The sequence below is a fragment of the Felis catus genome, chromosome D4, assembly GCF_018350175.1.
Source record: "Felis catus isolate Fca126 chromosome D4, F.catus_Fca126_mat1.0, whole genome shotgun sequence".
NCBI lineage: Eukaryota > Metazoa > Chordata > Mammalia > Carnivora > Felidae > Felis > Felis catus.
The window spans coordinates 42,247,501-42,269,162 of NC_058380.1; the positions used below are offsets into that span (position 1 = coordinate 42,247,501).

At 32.9% G+C, this 21,662-nt stretch overlaps 1 protein-coding gene across 4 annotated transcripts in view; it reads left to right on the plus strand.

Moving 5' to 3' along the window:
* Positions 1-21,662, plus strand: part of CNTLN (centlein) — a 311,923-nt gene that overhangs the window by 153,976 nt on the left and 136,285 nt on the right. For all 4 annotated transcript variants that reach the window (XM_045043687.1, XM_011288695.4, XM_019816024.3 and 1 more), the window contains exons 9-12: positions 3,964-4,140; positions 5,983-6,108; positions 16,136-16,257; positions 17,605-17,724. In XM_045043687.1, coding sequence (XP_044899622.1) covers positions 3,964-4,140; positions 5,983-6,108; positions 16,136-16,257; positions 17,605-17,724 — 545 coding nt within the window. The remainder of the gene's footprint in view (positions 1-3,963; positions 4,141-5,982; positions 6,109-16,135; positions 16,258-17,604; positions 17,725-21,662) is intronic.

Here is a 21,662-nt window from a genome sequence, read left to right on the forward strand (position 1 = left end):
GATCAATGTGAAAGAGAAGTTATATATTAATAATGGTCAGTTTAAAGAGAGAGTTCCAGTTGGAGGCATTGACCACTTCTCATCAGGATTAACTATGGTCTAGCACCATACCCTTCATTATCTTTTAAGATTGTGAACTATAGAGGTGAACAAGGATTTTCGGTATTAGAGAAAAAACTGTTGATACACATACTAATAATTTTTAGTAAGTAAACTTTAGTAAGTAAACTTTTCAAGCATTCTAGGCTTTTGAGGGCAATAGACAGAATGAACTTCCTCAGACAGGGGGACTGATAGTCTTGATTTCAGTAAGCCTTCTATGCAATGGTTGAAATGATAAGTAAAGATACATACATTTCTCATATACTAAATATATGTATATAATTATTAAGTTTTAAAAGCAAGCTTAGTATAGTATGGATGGGGGGCAAAAGGGTAACTTTACAGTGGAGTAGTCTGACAAATGCTACTTAATCTAGGTGATCAAGGTCAACATCAATAGTCAAACCATGTTGATACTATGTACCTTTGATATGATATAATGAAAATGGTACTTTACTTCTGTCATCTTCCTTCCCTGAACTCATAACCCCAGTCTAATCATGAGAAAAATTTAGACAGATTCCAATGGAGGGGTATCCTACAGTGCACTGCATATCATTTACTCATCAAAACTATCAGTGTTATCAAAAGTAAGGAAAGTCTGAAAAACTGTCAGAGCCAAGAGTTGCTGGCATGACAGGTGAATGTAATGTGATATTGTGGATGGGATCCTGGAACAGAAAAGGGATGTTATGTACAAACTATGGAGATTTGAATACATTATGGACTTCAGTTAAAAGTAAAGTGAATATTGTTTATTACTTGTAACAAATGTACAAAATATTAATTTTAGATGTTAATAATAGGGAACCTGGATGGGTGAGAGTGGGAGGTACAGGACTCTCTGTAGCGTCTGCTTAGATTTTCTGTAAGTGTAAAACTGCTCTAAAAAATTAAGCCTATTTTAAAAAGCAGATTAAAGGGCAGAATTACAATGGTTCTCCTTTTCTTTTTAACATCTGAGTAGTATAGCGCAAAGTTATCACTCGTGAACTGTAAGGGATGAAATTATAGAAAGACTTCCCATTTATATTTCTCTTATCTAACCTGAAAATTTTATAGTCAACTTTTATTCCTTTTATTTGAAGAAAAAATTTACACTTTGAAAAACTTTTAGTGATGTGTTCATTGTAAAATTTATTACTTTTAATAAAATTTAAAATTTATTAAAACTTATTAATTCAAATAAATGTGAAAAAAATAATGCACATATAATTTTTCCACTAAGAAATAACACTAAGTAAAACATTTTAAGGTTTATTTTTTTCCTATGCACGTTTGATGAAATCTGTTTCTATATAATATATTCGTTGGTAACTTGCTTTTCTCATTTAACATTTTGTCATGGATATCTTTCTGTATCAACCCTCAGCATGACTAGAATGCTAAGCCAAAAGCTTGATATGCTTTTATGTGCTTTGATGGCTTTGATGCATATTTCAAAATGTCTCTAGAAAATTTGTAGGGGTTTATAACTCCCACAACCATGTTCTCAAAATACAGAAGTCATAAACTGAGTCTGGCCAACATCTTAAAATTAGGAGATTTTCGTTAGAAGTCCTGATTCCTTCTTTTGAAAAATCAGCGGCTCTGGCAGTAGTGGGCCACATTCATTCCTCTAGGGAAACAGTTGGTTGGAGCTGAGTTGCTGTTGCCATATACCCTTGTTATGACCTGAGGTGAGGCAGTGTCATTTGACATTTCATTTTACTTATACTTTTAAAAGTGGTCATATTAAGAGAAATATGAAAATACTTATTGTGCATATATTTCTAGCAAAAGTGATAAAAGGAAAGAGGGGGAGAGGATAAGATTAAAAAAAAAAACCCCGGGAGAATGTAGAAGTTGTTTTGTGGATGTAAAGAATGTTATATACATGTTTAATACGTCTATAAAGCATCTCTGTTGAATGAATTCTAAAGCTATAATTTTAAAACAAACCAAAAACAACCCATTTTACTTATTTACTTACATTATCTTCCCAGCTTCTATGTGAATTTGAGTTAATCACTTTACAGTTTTTGAAGTTCTGTTATTGTTTGTTGAAGAATTCTGAAGGACTGCTCCTTAAATATGAAATCATTTATGATGATGATAGTATCCACTGTTGGAGCATTTTTAATGTCTTCATGAATATTTGAATTTATCATTGCAGCTTCTTGACTGGATATTTGTATTTTTATATTCATATCTACTACATATAATTCATTATTAAATAAATAAGCTATTTAAACTCATTTAAAGAACATGGGATTTCTTACTGGATACACCAATAAAACTAAAGTTATGTTATTTCCATTGTATTCTAAATTTTTGTTTCACCTTGAACAACTTCTTTAAAAATACCTTTGGTAAATGATAGGATATTAATATATTCTTTATAATCGTATTTAAAGGAACCTGGATGAGTGCAGGTGGCTTTTGAAAACTGTGCAGATTGCCAGCCCAATCAGACGGAATAGTTATAAACATTGTAAATTTGCTTACACGATAGGAAGAGAAAATAAAATAAATAATAGTCATACGGTGATTACAGGTGGGAGGAAAGAATAGGGAAAAATCATTTAGAGTTTGAAATAAAAGTGCTTGAAGTATTTTAATTTGATATTTAAAGAACGGTACTGGAGTAAGTATTTAATATATTGTAAATTTGGTAACTACAATATAAACAACGCTGAGAAAAATATTTAGCAATATAATAAAATGACGGTTGGAAAACAAATCAAGTGATTTAAATAGACAAAAGTGTAACAATGTAAATAAATCAAAGATGACCTCTCTCATAAATAATTAGAAGTTTGAATTAGGGCAGTTTTTTTCCCTATTCCCTAAAAAAAGAAAAAGTTAAAACCAGAAAAGGGTAAAATTTTCCAACATTGATTCAAAAAAGTTAAACGTGTATTCTTCTGATAGCCCTTAGGAATATCATTTAGGATGGATAAGGTTTCCACATTTTAAATGAAACTATTTTCAGGGCTGCTTGCTCTATATCCAATATTAGAATCTTGTGATTGTAATCTTGACTTTCTTTGCTGGAAATCAACAAAAACTTTGTTTGCACTACGATTTAGTGTTTTTGTTTTTTGTAAGTGGAGTGCTTAATTTGAAATACAGTATGTGCATGGATTTTAATGGTCTCAAATATATTCAGTTGAGATGGTAGTAGAATTTTATAAAATGCTGGTTTTTGTGAACTAACATTTCTAAAAGATATCCTACATACTTAATTTTTCTGTGATTTTTTCTTATAGTTACAATGTGATACTTACCATTAACAGATTATCTGACATAGTAATAAATTTTAAGAGAGTAAATAAATTTAAGTAATAAATTTTAAGTAATAAATTTTAATGGACTGTATTGGCTGAAAATATCAGAGTGTTTTGTGTTGATGTTATTAAATTATGATACACTGAAAGACAATTAGACCTATAGTGCTGTTGGTTTCCTTTTACCAGGTTTATATTCAGTGGTATTATATGACTCATGATGATCAAATGGTGGCTGGAATATTTTGTGAAGAAATACATATGTGTGTAATTGTATTTTTGAAATAATTAATTTACTTATGAGTGGTATATTTCATGAAACCATGCTTTAAATTTTTTCTTCGGCAAATCTGTATGGCAATATTATTTGGGAAAATATTTATACAGACTCTTGGCTATTTTATTGGAAAATGCCATTCTATTAGGATAATAGAAGTTGAGCTAATTCTAGTTTATAGTTCATTATTGAAATGAAATTTTCCTTCTCTGAATACTTATTTATATAATGTAATATTATGGATAAGTGTTTGCACATATATAAATAATATACAAACATGCATATATATTTGCACTTAACGCTTTTTTTTAATAGGTATCTCAACGGCCATCTTTATCGAGCTTAGAAACTTTAATGGTCTCACAGAAGTCTGAAATCGAGTATTTACAGGAAAAACTAAAAATAGCAAATGAAAAACTCTCAGAGAACAAATCTACCAACAAGGATTCCTCAGAGAAGGGCATCTGGACAAGTACTGAAGGAAAACATAAGGTAGGGACATTTTGTCATTTTGTGAATTTGTCAGGATGAGGCTGGCAAGACAAGCAATGAAGTTAAAAAACAGCAGCATTTACTTCTCTGCTTATATTTCTGGAAGCTTGAAAAATGTTATATGCCAAATGCTGGATAAAAAATTGTTGTGAGTAGAGAGTTTTCTTTCCCCTTTTAAAAACTAAACAATATATTCCTAATTTAATTAAATATATTAGCAGTAGTATAGCTGTTTGCAGTAGATTAACATTCTTAGGTTAAAAAGTTTTGCTAAGTATATGCCTCATGTATCTAGTTTATAGCTAAGCTAATCTAGGTAAAAAATCATTTTAAAGTAGCATTAGTTGTTAAAATAAAAATATATCTTAATGTTTCTATTTCATTCAGATATGATATTTAAAATACTGCCCATGTAGATATAAACTATAAAGTGGAATTTAACATCAATTTATGGAATTTTATAATTTCATATTTAAACATGTAGCAACACAGAAAATAAGCAAATTTTCCATAGCATGTTTCTCATTTATTAGTGTCTAACTTTCCTTTTTTGTAGTATTTGTATTACAGCATATATACACTATAGTATGTATTCCTGTTAGGCTGCAAGAGAGTCTATGAACATTGACCAATATAAAAATTTTATAATATCACGTTGTAAATATGTTATTGTATAACATTGTAAATATGTAAATTCTAGATACATAGAAAAGTAAGAAAATTTAGACATATTTTTCTCACACTTGTTCAGCATAGAAAATTTTTTTATAAACAGAATACTGTGTTTTTCAAGATAATTGTTTTTAATTCTTTCCATTTTTTCTATGAATAGAACTGTCTTAATAAAGGAAGTATTTAAAAAGATCCAAGTTACTATTATAGTCTTATTTACTCCCTGTAATATTATTAGTAGTTTTCAGAAGAGTGAGCTTTATATATGTACATATGTATTTATTTATTTATTTATTTATTTATTTATTTATTTAAACATAACTGCATTAAACATTTCTTGCCATTTTGGAGTAGTTTCAGAGTATTGAGCTTTATTTAAATGAAAGAAAACATTCCTAAAATGGAGATACATTATAGGTCTAATTTGGTTGCTTGCTACATTGCTGAAGTTAAAAAACGAACCACTTTGATGTTTCGTTGCTTTTAACAAAAGTCAAGAAAATGAGAGGGATATTTGGAACAAAATTTTCTTTCTTTTTCATAAGGACATGCAGTAAGTATGAACAATATGTTGCCCAGCTTAATAGTTGCTCTCACATATTCCTTCTCCAGATTGGTATATGAAGCTGTACATAATATAAACACACATTCTTGTCTCTAGTTAGCCACATTATAGTTAATGACCATATGGTCATTATGGTATAAGATCTACTGTCTGTTGTATTTATATTCCTCAAGCATATTGTTCCTTCAACTTCACAGTGTGTTAAACTATTTCAAAGGGAAAAAAATCCTTTCCCTCTTGTTTCTGGTTGTCCTATCAAGTGTAACCTTGGACCCTTATAGAGCAATTAGACCAGCCTCTATCCCCTCCTTTGTAATGAGGTTTCTTGCATTTCTGAGTCTATAACCCTTTAGTCTTCCCTAATGGGACATCATTATTCTGAAAGAAACAATGTAAATGTAAATGAATATTCTCATTAACGAGTCACAGAGAAACCTTTAGCGGTAGCACTGTGGTAATTCCGCTTGTTATTTCTCTGGTATTCCATGCAGGATTTTTTTTATAATTCATTATTAGTATTCAAAATTACTTGTTCTTTAATTTTGCATGTCTTTCATAATCCAGTGTTCCAACTAGTTCAACCATGTCCTTGTTTTATTCTCGAGGAACCACCTGTGAAACGTTCAAGGTCTTTGTCCCCAAAGAGTTCTTTCACAGACTCAGAGGAGCTGAGGAAGCTGAGGAAAGCTGAAAGAAAGATTGAAAACTTAGAGAAGGCGCTACAACTAAAGGTGAACATTAAATCATTTCTTTAGTAATAACCTTGCAAAGATAAAGATATACCAAAGTAAACATTCCCTTTACAAATCACTGCTTATCATTTATCTTTCCTGAATTTAATTACGTGTATAAAAATGTATCATCGGTTGGTCTTGAGTCTCAGATTTCTTAGGATAATAAAGTAACAGAAAAAAATTTGCTGCTTGTAAGTAAATATTTATCCACTACTTTAAAATTGTTTGGAAAAAAATAAAATTGTAAAAAAATAAAATTATTTGGGAAGATTTTGGCTTAGTATTGGGAATAAATTCTTATAGCTCCTCAGAGACAAAAAAAAAATAGAACTATAGCAAGTAGAGAATTTTTCATAGTTCTCTATATGTGATAAGCATATAAAAAGAAAAGTGAGATAAAAACTATACTCACCTAGCTCAAGTCACTTACAATTGTCCTTTAAAGACAAATTACATAGTTAAAATGGCAAATATGTTATTTTTTCCATTTGACTATATTGAGGGCTTTTATTTTTTTTGAATTTAATACGACTAAACTTGTGATTCTTTATGCACGACTACCCAAAGGCCTATACTATTTGAGAAGTAGCCATTTAATTGAATCTCAAATAGTTTTAAGACATTTTATGACAAGACCATTGTTTAACACATGATTAGAATCCAATACATTTAAAGCTCAGATTCTTTGTCATATAATATAGGTTATTCTTAGGGAGAAAAAAGTTTGACTTATGTGTGCTGTGGAATAAGATATGGTTTTGAGGTATAGTTAACCTAAGCTACAATTAATACTTTTTTCAGCCTTTCCACTAAACAATAATTTATATTTATACAGTGTTAAACTTTAGTTCTAAAAGAAAGGAAAATTATCATCTCTTTTTCTACAAAAAATAAAATGATCAGATGACATCAACTTGCTAGTATTTAGCCTACTTGAAATTTATACACCTGGAGTTACTGATTTATTTACTTGGTTCATTTATTATTATTATTTTTTGTAATCTCTATACCCATCATGACGCTTGAAGTCACAACCCCGAGGTCAAGAGTCACATGCTCTTCCAACTGAACCAGCTAGGTGTCCCACACCTGGAGTTATTTGCTAATGCGTTTGTTTACTCAATAACAACTTACTGAGCAGTGCAACTAGCCAAACAAGTCACTTGTAAAAAAGGAGACTCTTAGATAACTATCATTCAAGACCCTTTCTCTAGTTAAGAAGATGCTATATGAGCAGTTTGAATCTAGTACATTAGTGTAAACATGGGAGTACACACAGGATATTAAGGGCATGTTTAGGAAGCCATGTTATCATCTTCCTCCTTTTGCGTAATTCTTGAAATTCACATACCAAGGCTTCTATCCTGTATTAATCTGGGTTCTTCAGAGAAACAGAACCAGTAGGATAGAACCCTTTCGATTTTCCTAATGAGGTGTCATTATTCTGAAAAAGATCTATATCTAATCTATATCTATATATCTATATCCATCTATCTGTCTATCTCAAGAGAGAGAAAGAGAGAAACAGACATAGATAGATTGATTTACTATAAGGAATTGGGTCATACAATTATGGAGTCTGAGAAGTCTAACATCTACAGTTGTCAAACTGGAAAGCTGGAGAGCCAGTGGTATGGTTTCAGTCTGGGTCCAAAGGCCTGAAAACCAGGAAGCTGATGGTATAAGTTCCAGTCCCAATCTGAATCTGAGTCCAAAGGGACAAAACCAATGTCTCAGCTAAAAAGCAAAAAAAAAAAAAAAAAAAAAAAAAGCATTCTTTCTTATGCAGCCTTTTATTCAACTCAGGCCTTTGGTGATTTGGATGAATCCTATCACTTTGGGAAGGACAGTATGCTTTACTCAGTCTTCTGATTCACGTGTTCCTTTTGTACAAAAACACCCTCACAGATACACCCAGGAAAAATGATTAACCTAATATCTGATCAGTCAAGTTGACACATAAAATTAACTCACATATCCCACGCAATAGTAACAGATCTCCACGTACTTGCCCCCAAACTCTGAGTCTTGGACATGGCAGGAAGGAATAGAGCAATTAAGATATTTTTAGATCTATCCTCTTCTACCTCTTGAATTTCTTGCTTGAAAAAGAGTCTCAGAAGCATTGTACTAATTTCTTACTGCTTTTTCCTAACAACTACACTTTTGGATGAGGCTTCAAGCTTATTTTCAGAATACAATTCTTTCTTCACACAATTTCTTTTTCATTTATACTTCTTCTGTATTCCTTTTTGAAGTTGGTTAGTGATAATTATGAATTTCAAATGTATGTTTTCTTCTATAGATTTGCAAGATAAGGGGAAAATGCAAGCAGATGTTTTTCACTGTATTTTGTCATTTAGTAGGAAAGGATTTCTTGTTTTGAAAGAGCAAAATAGTTGAATGAAAAAAGCACTATAATCAAGACCATTTATCCAAAGAAGTAGGTAAACAAAACCTGTAAAGTAAAAGCAATTCCAAAGAGAGTGATTGGGTCCAGGATACTTTTTAATTTACAGCCTTATTTTAGTAAGTATACTATCATATTTAGTGAAGACACAAAACTTCCTGTATTTCTCTTAATTAGGCTTTAGTATTAATATTATTACTGTTGCTCAAGTGCATGTGAATATAAGGTAAGATAAGAATTAATGATGTGTCTGTAATAGTTTCTTGGGGCTGCCATGGCAAACTACCACAACCTGCCTGGCTTACAAGAACAGAAATTTATTGACTCAAAGTCCTGGAGGCCACAAAGTTCCAAAATCAAGATGTCCATAGGATTAGTTCCTTCTGAAGCCTGTGAGGGAGAGAATCCATTTCTCTCTTCTAGTTTCTAATAGTCTCAGGTGTTCCTCCACGTATAGATGGCACTCTCCCTGTGTCTTCATACTTCACACCATCTCCCCTCAATGTGTGTGTCTCTCTGTGTGTCTAAATTTCTCCTTGTTATAAAGACACCAGTCAATTGGATTAGAGCCTATCCTATCCTAAGGATCTCATTTTAACTTAATTACCTCTGTAAAGGCTTATCACCAAGGGGTTAGTACTCGAACATACCTTTCTGAAGGGGATTTATTTCAACCCCCAACAGTGTCTTATGGTTTTTAATATGCATTTTTTAGTCGTGGTGCTCCTTTTGTAGACCCTTACCTGTTAATACCTGTTGATATTTATCATGGCCTTCCCATATTAGTATTCTATTGAATACTGCTCTGCCAGAAGCTAATGGGAATATGACAGAGAAAAATGTTCTGTGGTCAATTATCATAAGCAGTGGATTAAAATCTCTTTTTTTCCTGTGAGCTGTTAAGATATCAATGTGTATTGTGAATCTATAGAAAGGTATAATTTATTTCCCAGATCTACTTGATTATATTAATAATAGGTATATTAATATACCTATTAATATTTCACAAAAAACTATTGTCCATGGAAGATACCTGTTGGAACTACTAAACTAAACACATGCTCCATGGCACAGTAGATAGCTGTGAGCACTGAGGCTGACACGGGGTTTGATCCCATGAACTGTGAGATCATGACCTGAGCCAAAATCAAGAATCAGATGCTCAACTGACTGAGCCACCTAGGTCCCCTGCAGTAGATATATTTAGGTCCCAAGTTGATCACCAAGGTGGACTATAGGGAAAGCAGGACAAATAAGCTTCTCCAGATAACCTCTACCATGGAACAATGTATGTGCACTTTGATATATTGAAATGATGCTCCTTACTGTATCAGTAGTAAGTCATGCATATTATTCTAATACTAGTAATGAATTATGTAAAAATATTTGTACATTATCTTGTTTAGCTTATTTCTGTGAATTGTTGTACATATTTTAAAGATGAGTGACCAATGTTGTAAATAAAAGAACCAATAGTAATAAAAGTGTTGAAAACTGTTATTCTAAACATCCCAACCATTTCCAAATCCTGACTTCCTAAGTGTAGTGATCTAACAATGTATAAACTATAATTTGGAAAGCAATGCATCTGAGTTTTATGAAATCTTTACTATTCTTGGGATCACTTATGGCATGAATCTCTGTTTTATGGACTTTAATGCATTTGATAACTTGATTCTATTAGCACTTTTCTATACCATTTAATAACATCAGTGTGTCCTTTGAATATAGTTTACATGTCTTTTTTATTTTCAATGCTCTAATATGCATTCTTTATACGTTCAACTTTATACACTTTGCTAAAACTAATCATCCGTGGAATCCTTGGTATTTTATGAAAGGTTTTTCTTTTTTTAACTTTTTAAAAACCTTGCTATTATTCTATGAAGACTGAGCCACTGTTTTATTAACAGTACTCATATTCTTAGTTTGCCGCATGCCTGTCATGGAGCCTTTGACCAAATTAGTAGATTAGATCAAGACTCATTTTTATTCTTATGAACTCAAAAGTAAAATTGCAGGGGCGCCTGGGTGGCTCTGTCGGTTAAGCGGCCGACTTCGGCTCAGGTCATGATCTCGCGGTCCGTGAGTTTGAGCCCCACGTCGGGCTCTGTGCTGACCGCTCAGAGCCTGGAGCCTGTTTCAGATTCTGTGTTTCCCTCTCTCTCTGACCCTTCCCCGTTCATGCTCTGTCTCTGTCTCAAAAATAAATAAATGTTAAAAAATATATTTAGGGGCGCCTGGGTGGCGCAGTCGGTTAAGCGTCCGACTTCAGCCAGGTCACGATCTCGCGGTCCGGGAGTTCGAGCCCCACGTCGGGCTCTGGGCTGATGGCTCAGAGCCTGGAGCCTGTTTCCGATTCTGTGTCTCCCTCTCTCTCTGCCCCTCCCCCGTTCATGCTCTGTCTCTCTCTGTCCCAAAAATAAATAAACGTTGAAAAAAAAATTGAAAAAATATATATATATATTTAAAAAAAAAGTAAAATTGCAGATACCATGAAACAAAGTCCATTGTTAACAATCTTTCTATTTTCTAATGTTTTAGTCCTTCACACTTGTTTGTATATAGAAATTAGAGCCTCTAGTTTGGCTAGTTTAATTGCAAAATATAGTGAAGGTGGTCAGTAAGTGTTTTATTGAGTGATCTAATTAATAAATGGACCTAATTCAGTGACTGCCCTTGGGATATTTTTGAGTGTATCCTCTTGGGAAAGTGTAGCGATTAGTGATATTAAATATATCTTTCAGTCTTTACATTTGATTTTGTTATAAGATCTTTGGGTACAGTATTTCCCAAATGAAGTACTATGGTTTTGACTTAGGCAATTATAGTCAAATGAGACTTAAAGAATCATAATCCAAACTATGGTTAATTTGTATTTGTTATAATATTATAAAAAATATTTTGATTATTCTTTCTACACATTAAATATTTCTTTTGAGATAGTTAACTTTTGCCTGAAGACTTCAGCTAAATCTGTTCTTGCACTAAAATAGGGAAAAATGTTTTTCTTTGAATATATATTATCTATGTATCTATTTATCTATCCTATATTTACATATCTCTCTAATTCTGTCTATTTGTAAAGTAGGCCAAAGGAACAATAGTCTCTAGGACTTATTTAACCCATGTGTTAAAATTTGTTAGTAGCATTCTCAAAGGACAAATCTATGGATGAAACTGCATTTTAAAATAATAATTATTATAAATTATGCCTATCAAATTGATTTGTGAAATAATCCCTAGTTTACTTTCATTTGTAATAATTTAGATCTTAGTAATATTATAAAGTATATGTAAATACTCCAGCATTAGTTGTAGTAAATTATGAAGCATGCGTTATTAAAGGAGATAGCTCCTCTATAAAACTACTTTCCCATAATCACTACTTAATGGAGGGAGCCCCCTATTTCAATTACTATAGAAAAATCAAAACTATTTGCTAATATGAAATACATTACACCAAAGTTTTACAGAGGTGGCTACGGTGAGTGCTTTGTTTAAGTATTATGCCTAAGACAGAGTCTGGCATATTGTGGGTGACATTTAGGACTCAGGAAATTTTTATTGAGTCTTAATCTTCGGTTTAATAGCCTAAGATAGTTGATTTCTCTATAAGAACTAGGGAAAATATTGGGTATAAATTCAGTGATTAGTGGAAGCTGAGACAGTACTGTAAAATGCTAAAATAATGATAGCACTAACAATAACAAACTCCATTTGTTCCATAGACTTAACAGAGGATTTTTTGTGAAAGACAGCACAAAAAATCTGGATATCCCATTTGATTAATTTTTACTTGTTGGGCAGTCTTTTATTTATTTTTTTAAATTTTTGGGGGGGGGGGCTAAAACACTTTTAATAACCATCACAGGTAATTTTGATGCAGGTGGTCAGTGGGCACCACTATAATTGAATGTTTTAACATCATTTTTATTTTTATTTTTATTTAATTATTTTTGTACCTTTATATAATTTATTCTTTTTTATTTTTTTTAATTTACATCCAAATTAGTTAGCATATAGTGCAACAATGATTTCAGGAATAGACTCCTTAGTGCCCCTTACCCATTTAGCCCATCCCCCCTCCCACAACCCCTCCAATAACCCTCAGTTTGTTCTCCATATTTATGAGTCTTTCCTGTTTTGTCCTCCTCCCTATTTTTATATTATTTTTGTTTCCCTTCCCTATGTTCATCTGTTTTGTCTCTTAAAGTCCTCATATAAGTGAAGTCATATGATTTTTGTCTTTCTCTGACTAATTTCACTTAGCATAATATCCCCCAGTTCCATCCACGTAGTTGCAAATGGCAAGATTTCATTCTTTTTGACTGCCAAGTAATACTCCATTGTATATATACACACCACATTTTCTTTATCCATTCATCCACTGATGGACATTTGGGCTCTTTCCATACTTTGGCTATTGTTCATAGTGCTGCTATAAACATGGGGGTGCATGTGTCCCTTTGAAACAGCACACCTGTGTCCTGTGGATAAATGCCTAGTAGTGCAATTGCTGGGTCATAGGGTTGTTCTATTTTTAATTTTTCGAGGAACCTCCATACTGTTTTCCAGAGTGGCTGCACCAGCTTGCATTCCCACCAATAATGCAAAAGAGATCCTCTTTCTCCGCATCCTCTCCAACATCCTTGCAACAGTTGTTGCCTGAGTGGTTAATGTTAGCCATTCTGACACCTGTGAGGTGGTATCTCATTGTGGTTTTGATTTGTATTTCCCTGATGATGAGTGATGTTGAGCATTTCTTCATGTGTCGGTTGGCCATCTGGATGTCTTCTTTGGAGAAGTGTCTATTCACGTCTTTTGTTGTTGGGCAGTCTTTTAAATTCTTTTTACTCAGAGCTTCTAGGGACTCTTAACACAGACTTTTAATGATTCCAAAACACTGGGTTTATATGTAATCATTTCTAAGAAATTCATTGTAAAATAAGAGTTTGTGGGGAAGGAATTTGATTCAATGAAGAGTAATTAGAGAAAGCTATTTTAGAATTTAACAAAATATTCACCTTAACTATGTTCATTTGAAAATTGTGTTTTAGGGGCACTTGGGAGGCTCAGTCAGTTTAAGCAGCCAAGGTTTGGTTTGTAAGTTTGGTTTATGAGTTCAAGCTCCATGTCGGTCTCTGTGTTGACAGTGCAGGACCTGCTTCAGAGTCCCTCTCTCCCTCTCTCTACCCTTCCCCTGTTCATGCTCGCTCTCTCTCTTTTGTGTGTATGTTCTGTCTCCCTCCCTCTCTCAAAATAAAGAAGTAAACTTTAAAAAAGAAAAGAAAAGAAAATTGTGTTTTGACATGAATCTTTTTAATACCTATACATTTCTTATAATTATTTTATTAATAAGTTTATAGTATATCCTGTTTAAAATCCTAATAAATCTGATTAGTTCTTAAAGAATTCTAATAAACACAATGAACTTATCTTCATTTATGAGGAAGTAACATTATCAATTATTACTTTTCTATTTGGTTAATTTAAATTATTTCACATAAGATTAGAAAGCTTATCATTTACAGAAGTAAAGTGATATTTACCTTTAAATAAGTAAATAAAGTGGATAAGTAAAGTGGATTGTTTACCAACAGTAGGGAAAACTTAAGGTCAAGGGTAAATCATCCTGGGGTGCCTGGGTGGCTCAGTTAGTTAAGCATCAGACTTCAGCTAAGGTCATGATCTTGTGGTCTGTGAGTTCGAGCCCAGCATTGGTCTTTGTGCTGACAGCTTGGAGCCTGGAGCCTGCTTTGGATTCTGTGTCTCCCTCTCTCTCTGCCCCTCTACCACTCACACTCTGTTAATAAATAAACATTAAAAAATTTTTCTTAAAAGGGGTAAATCATTCTTTTGTCTTAGAATAGGAGAGATATAAATAGCTTTTATTTTAAAGATGGAGAAACTGGGACACACTGAATTTAAGTAACTATGTCAAGATAAAATTTACTAACTGTGAGCAGGAAGAGTTGAACTCTTATCAGCACTTAACACTCTGCATGTAATAGACTCTTAATATATGGTTCTTCAGTTGAAATGAACAAAATTCAATTCAGTATCCTGAATTTTTAACCATGGTATTAAACCATGCTACTCTTTAGCAAGTTTGCAGTATCTGTAATCTGTTTATCTTCTAAAACTCTTCAGGGTAACGTTTATTCTGATTGCCCCTTTCAAGTGATGCCATTCTCGTGCGTTTTCATCAAGCACTTCCATTTCCAAATGGCATACAGACGCTTGGTGCACACAGGACTCAGATACTTCCTAATAACTACTTGAGAGATTTATTGAAGTTATCCTACTAGACCTACATTCAAAGTGGAATGACAAAATATCCATACTGTTGAGACAGGTAGAATTGCAGTAAAATAATGCAAACTCTGTAACTATTATCTCACTGTTGAGATGAGAGGTAGATGGTTCAGGAATCCATGAATTTGGCTTCTTCATGATAAGGACATCAGTTAATACCTGGGAAAATGAAAGGGAAGAAAGCTAACTTCTGCTTTGTGCCTCTACCGGGCAAGCATAGTGCCAGCGGCTTTACCTGCGTATTTGCTCATTTAATTTAGTCATCATTATTTAAATCTCTGTGCTCTTTTCAGTATTTTACAGAAAAAGAAATTGAATTAATTTAAATAGTATTCTTAAGACTATTCAGCCAACATGAGAAAGCTCCAAGAATAGATTTCAGATTTTTCTGACTGCCATGTGCCTACTCATTTCACCTCACCGTAATGTTAGAGAGTACCTGTTGCCTCCACTAAATAACTATACAGGTTCCTTCATATAGAAATACGAAAAAGTTTAAAACAAATTTGAAATTCACATGGTTAAATTCAAGGAGTTACTTTACTTTGAGAAACAGTGCATATGTAACATAAATACATCCTCTAGGAACTGAAAATTTGGCCTTGATAAGTTCATTTTGTGGGTATATCTAAATGAAGACATATTTCATGTACTCTATTTTGAACACTTAGAAGTTGTTGACTTTAATGGTATAACCCAGTAATGTTTCTATGACCTCTTCAAGAGTACAAAGCCCAGTTCTTCCATTTCGATTCTGTACAGTGCAGCCCAGAATATTACACTATGCTACTTCAGACATAGTCCAAACTGATTTTTTTCCTCCTGTGTAATCCCTATGCTTTGTATTAAGCGAATCATAAATCCATGGGCAGAAGCATTGATCTTACTACGATTAGTGTTTTTACACTAATTCTATGCATTTATAATTACGAAAATAAAATTTTGTTATATATAGACTAATCCTTTTGTTGAAAAAGAAATTAAAATTCTGTAAAATTGACTCAAATATTTGTATGTGTACTAATTGACTACAGGGAAGGGAATGAAACTAATTTGACAGCAAAATTTTGAAATTACTAAGCTTAAAAAAAATGCAGTGCGTCTGTTGAATTTACCAAGCAAACCTATTTTGTGACTTTAAGAATCCTTCCCTTTTTTCTGTTTAAATAAGTATTACAAATTAATTTATATTTACTGTTTACTTTCAAATTTCATATTTAGATGGGCAACCTTTTATTTGCAACATTATACTCATACTTTTTAAAACTTGTGTACTTGCTTTTTTGTGTTCTACAGAGCCAAGAAAATGATGAGCTAAGAGATGCCCATGAAAAACGCAAGGAAAGGCTACAGATGTTACAGACCAACTACAGAGCAGTAAAAGAGCAATTAAAACAGTGGGAAGAAGGCAGTGGCATGTGAGTTACATAGCTCATAAAGGCATTTCCCTAAATATTAAATGGAATCGAGTAGCATCGTATAGGTGTTTTAATGGCTTTTGTTTGATTTTAAAGAAATTACGTGGTATTCAAATCTTTCTTGTGAAGTTTTGAATAGATAATACAATAAATGAAAGCAAATAAATATGCTAGCAATAACTATAGATATTCCTATCATTTGCAGATTTCATAATGTAGGTGATTATGAATTATTGTATACACTTAAATTATCAATAGAGTAGATTAGTAAAGTAGATAACTTAATGCAAAATTAGTTCATACCCAAATGATTGAAAAAATAAATAAATAAAATAATGGTAATACAAAGTTTATAACTCTTTAATTGAAAGACCAGAGAAATATGAAATTCACATATATAGTTAAATTAACTATCTTAAAACTACTTCAACCTAGTATGCAATTTGAAAATCTTTACTATCCATCAGTTTGTTCTGCAGCTTATCTGAATGAATTGGCGGTCTCAGTTCAATTGCTCTGAACAGGTGTTCAGATCTTGGTTAGTCGTAAGTGGCTCCCCTGTTAACAGTATCAACAGAGGGCAAAGGACTGAATGAGTACAGAAAATCTACTACCCTCTCATCTTTTGAGATGGATCCTTTAGGGCAATGTTGATGATACACATTGGTCTGTTCTGTAGAGAAATACTGTTTCTAAATTGGCCAGTACAGCACTTTTACAAAATAAAAACGAAGAGTTTGTTTTATGTACAGAAAATGAAAACATAAAGGGCATTTGGCATGTTTTGTAGGTAATTGTCATGTCTAATTTTTTCTTTTGAAGAATGGAAAATGTTTCATATCACTTGTCAGTAAAGTAGTGATAAAGCAATTTGTCCTGCATTTAGCCTCTGCTCACCTAACTTTAGTAGTCACTAGAAGCGTGAAAACTACTTTCTGACATATTTACTGATGATAGCTTGTTTTAAGAGAAAGTGCATATACGGCATTCAGATTGGTTGGCAACAAATTCTAGATGAGTTGATTGCTTATAATCCTTTTTTAGAAAGTGGCCATCCTGCAATATATGTTTTATTATTACTAGAATGAATAGAGAGAAATAGACCTAAGACTGTCATATTTCTGCTTAAAAGTTTGCTTTCTGTAGTAGCAGGTTAGTCTTTTGGAAATTTTCACACAGGATTTTAATTTCTACATACTTAGGTTTGAGGAAATTCATTCCATAAATAGTGAGCTTGAATTTAGAAATTTGGTCAATATATGTTTTTAAATTTTAGGGAATGTATAAATAAATTTACATTGCATTTTGAACATATTAAGGAAGAAAACAACTTCATTTTAAAAATAGGACTCCTATCAGAAAAATAAAGAGAGCAGATCCCCAACAACTTCGCCAAGAAGATTCTGATGCTGTGTGGAATGAACTGGCCTATTTCAAAAGGGAGAACCAGGAGCTAATGATTCAAAAGTGAGTTTCTTTTTTAACAACATGGACTTAGATAAACATTTGGGAGAAATTTTTTGTGGCTTAAAGGTCGTGAGAGAAATACCTTATAAAATTTGAAAATGAAATAATCTGGTTTTTGTTAATAAAAATAAAGAAAAAAAGGATAGCTTTTTAAATATATATATATGTATAATGCAATAACAAGTTGCACATTTGCTAGCTCTAGCCGAAACTGTATAATATGATCTAGGGATTGTGTTAATTAATGTGGCTCTCATCTGTTGGAGGTGTCGCTCTTCATTAGCTTGTATTTTAGACACTGCCGTGCTTCATTTTTGGAATGAGGTGGAGAGGGGATAACCTAGCCAGCCATCCTTGTTTGATCTCCTAGATACATACGCAATGCAGAATGCCTGAGCTCTCTTGGTTCCCTGCCCTGTCCTGCTAATCCCAGCTGAGCTCATTATGGTGTAGCCTTGCTGCTACTCTTGGAGCCAGAGCTGTCCAAGCTAATTACTGGTAGCAGCAGAACTGCCTGTTAAGGGTCTGGTATGGATCTGCTAACATGGTCCTTGGTAGTGACCTGCAAAAGACACGAGGGAATTGCTTTCTTTCTTGCTGTGCACTGCCTGTCCTTTGGGCTTAATGCTGATCCCTCCACATAGGTCTTTTAGCTGCCCTAAGTATAAAACTTGATGAAGGATAGTCACATTTTAGAAAACATACAGTTTTCTTGCTTGATCTTATAATTCACAGGCTATTATATTCAGCTTGGCAAAGACAGAACACTTTTTATTTTGAAATTTAAAGGACTTAAACCAACATAATTAGCCTCTTCTGCTACTTAACTATTTTTTCATTTAGAGCTAATTTTTGACATCAAGAGCATGCAGTTTTTTTGAAAGCCTGATGTCTTTTAGATTACTAGAATTTAGCATCATATGGCATAATGCAATTAAATATCATTGAATTTTTTTAGCTGAAAATCAGACTCATACTTTATATATTATATGATAACACATGTAACTTTAGATTACACCTTTTCCATATGATGATAAACTTTTAAGGAAATGATATGTCAGACTAAAATGTGTACTTCCAATGACCTCTTAAAGTACACTACACTCTGTTAGTGCTAAAGTCTTATGCTGATAAGAAAGTTTCTTATCTTGAAAATTATTTATAGATTTATCCAGAAATAGTCCCTGACAATTTTTAATAGCTTTAATGAAATATAACTCAGAAGCCATGTGATTTGCCATAGAGAGTGAATAATTCCATGGCTTTTGGTGCATTCAAAGAGTTATACATCCACCATTGCAATAAATTTTAGAACATTCTCATTTATCCCCTCCCCCACACTGCACACCACTTAGCTGTTACTTCCCCAATTCCTCTACTACCACCACACCTTTTAGGTAACCAGTAATCTACTTTCTGTGTCTATAGGTTTACCTACTTGGGGCATTGAGAACCTCATTAGATGATGTTATAGTTTTTGCTTCAACTATCAAACACAATTTTAAAACTTCAAAAGAAGGATGTTTTTAGCCTTTCCACCGTTATTTTTTCATTTCTGACCTTCCAGGTTCTCTTCTTTTATCATTTTATTTCTGTTTGAAGAGTTTCCCTTTAGATTTTCATTTAGGGTAAGGTGGCTAGCAACAAATTCTCTACCATTTCCTTTATTTAAAATGTCTTCATGTCAGCTTCATTCCAGAAGGATATTTTCACTGATTAGAGAATTCTAGTTTAGCATTTTTTTTCTTTAGGACTTGAAAAATTTGGCACTTCCATGTTTTCTGATGAAAAATACACTGTTGTTTTAATTATTCCTCTAAAGGGAGTGCATCATTCTCTTTAACTACTTCCAATCATTTTCATTTGTCTTTACTTTTCAGAAGTTTAATTATGACCTGTCTTGGCATGGATTTCTTTTGGTTTATCCTGTTTGGGATTTTCTAAGCTTCTTGAAACTCTAGGTTTGTGCTCTTTGTCAAATTGGGAAATTTTCCCCTTTATTTCTTTAAATACTTTTCTCAGGCCCACATTCTTTTTCCTCTCCTTTCGGATTTCTATTTTCATGAATGTTAGATTTTTTAGTATTAACCTACAGGTCCCTGAATCTTTGTTCATTTTATTTTTAAGCCTATTTTATCAGTGTCATTAAAGCTGGGTAATTTCTATTGTTCTGTCTTCAAGTTCACTGATTTTTTTCCTCTTTCATCTGCTGTTGAACCCATGCATTGAGTTTTTTACTTTGGTTTTTATAACTTTCAGTTTTAAAATTTCCATTTGATTCTTATATCGCTGATTTATTTGCTGTGACTTCCTATTTTATTTGTCTCAAGATCATTCATAATTGTTTATTGGAGCATTTTAATCATGGCTACTTTAAAATCTTTGTCAAGGAGCACCTGGCTGGCTCAGTTGGTAGAGCATGTGACTCTTGTTCTCAGGGTCATGAGTTCAAGCCCCACATTGGGCGTAGAGATTACTTTAAAAAAAAATCTTTGCCAAGTAGTTCTAACATGTGCATTATTATCTTGGTGGTGGTATTTCTTAATTACAATTTCTCCTTCAAGTTGAGATTTTTTTGTTCTTGGTATGATGAGTGATTTTCACTTGTCTCCATTGGGAGTGTTTTATGTTTGAGACTTTAGATCTTATTTAAATCTTTTATTGTAATAGATCTCTGATGATATTGTGTCTAAGGGAGAGGTTCCTATCAATACTGGGAGAAGTGATGGCGGTCTTAGCTCCTAACTTGACCCCTGCTGACACTGCATTAAAGGATGTGTGAAGGGGTGCCTCATTGTACTTGATGAGGGTAGAACTTCAGGCTTCTGGTTTGACCTTCCTTTATTGACAGAAATAGCAAGGATTTTTTTTTAATTCCTTTTTCCAGTGGTATATGGCGGGAATAGAGTGGTTATTGTCAGTATGATTTCTGTCCTACTTGTTTGCCCACTTCTCAGTTCCTTGGCTAGGGAGGGCAGAATTTGCTTGAGACTGTTTTTTATTTGTGTCCATTAGCATTTTGAGGTTGTGGATTTCTCTAGTACCTACTTTGAGATATTTGGGAGGAAAGAAGAAAGCCAGAGAATTTATCACTGTGGGTTGTTCTTCCACTCCTATGGTCCCTCTCGTGTCCTTCTTCTTTTCCCTGCCTTTCAGAGTTTTCTAATATTTGTTTTGTGTTATCACATTCAGGGTTTTTATATTTAACTAGTGGGATGAATAGGGATAGACATGTCTACTCCTTTTTGTCAGGGACTAGAAGTATTAGCTTATTTTTCTGTGGACCAGGCAGTATTATTTTTGTGTCATACATTTGGCATCTAGTTTAATACTCAGCCCTGACTATTTAAGACTAGAACATATAAAAGAAGATGTCCTACTAAAACTACTTCTAACCGAATTTGAATAGTACTTCCAAATTCAATCTTAAAAGTTGAGTTAACTTTTGAAGATCCTAATAAAAAATTGTGTGGCAGCTCTAAGTCAGTTTATAAGATACGTTAAAGGAAATGATGCTACCACTGACCCATACTATAGTGTTTCTACCATTGAATATAGTCAGAAGTATGTTGCTGCTGTAGTATAAGAATGTGAGGACTTGAGAAATTTGCATGGAATATAGTTCCTATATTCATAAAATATATGTACTTATTAGATCATAATGATGTTATTATAAAAGACCAAGAACTTCACAATCTATGAGCTAATAAATTGGCTTGTTCCCTCAGTATTTATCTAACAAATATTCATATATTTTCATTTATTCACTATTTAAACAATATAATTCAGAGCTACACATAAGCTGTGGATTGAATATACAGTGGTGTATTGAAGAATAATAATTGCAAACTCTTAATGAGATTTATTTTAGGGCCATCTGCCATGTGCCAGTGAGGTGAAACCATTCTTTGGGATGCGAAGTAGTGAGGTGCAAGGAA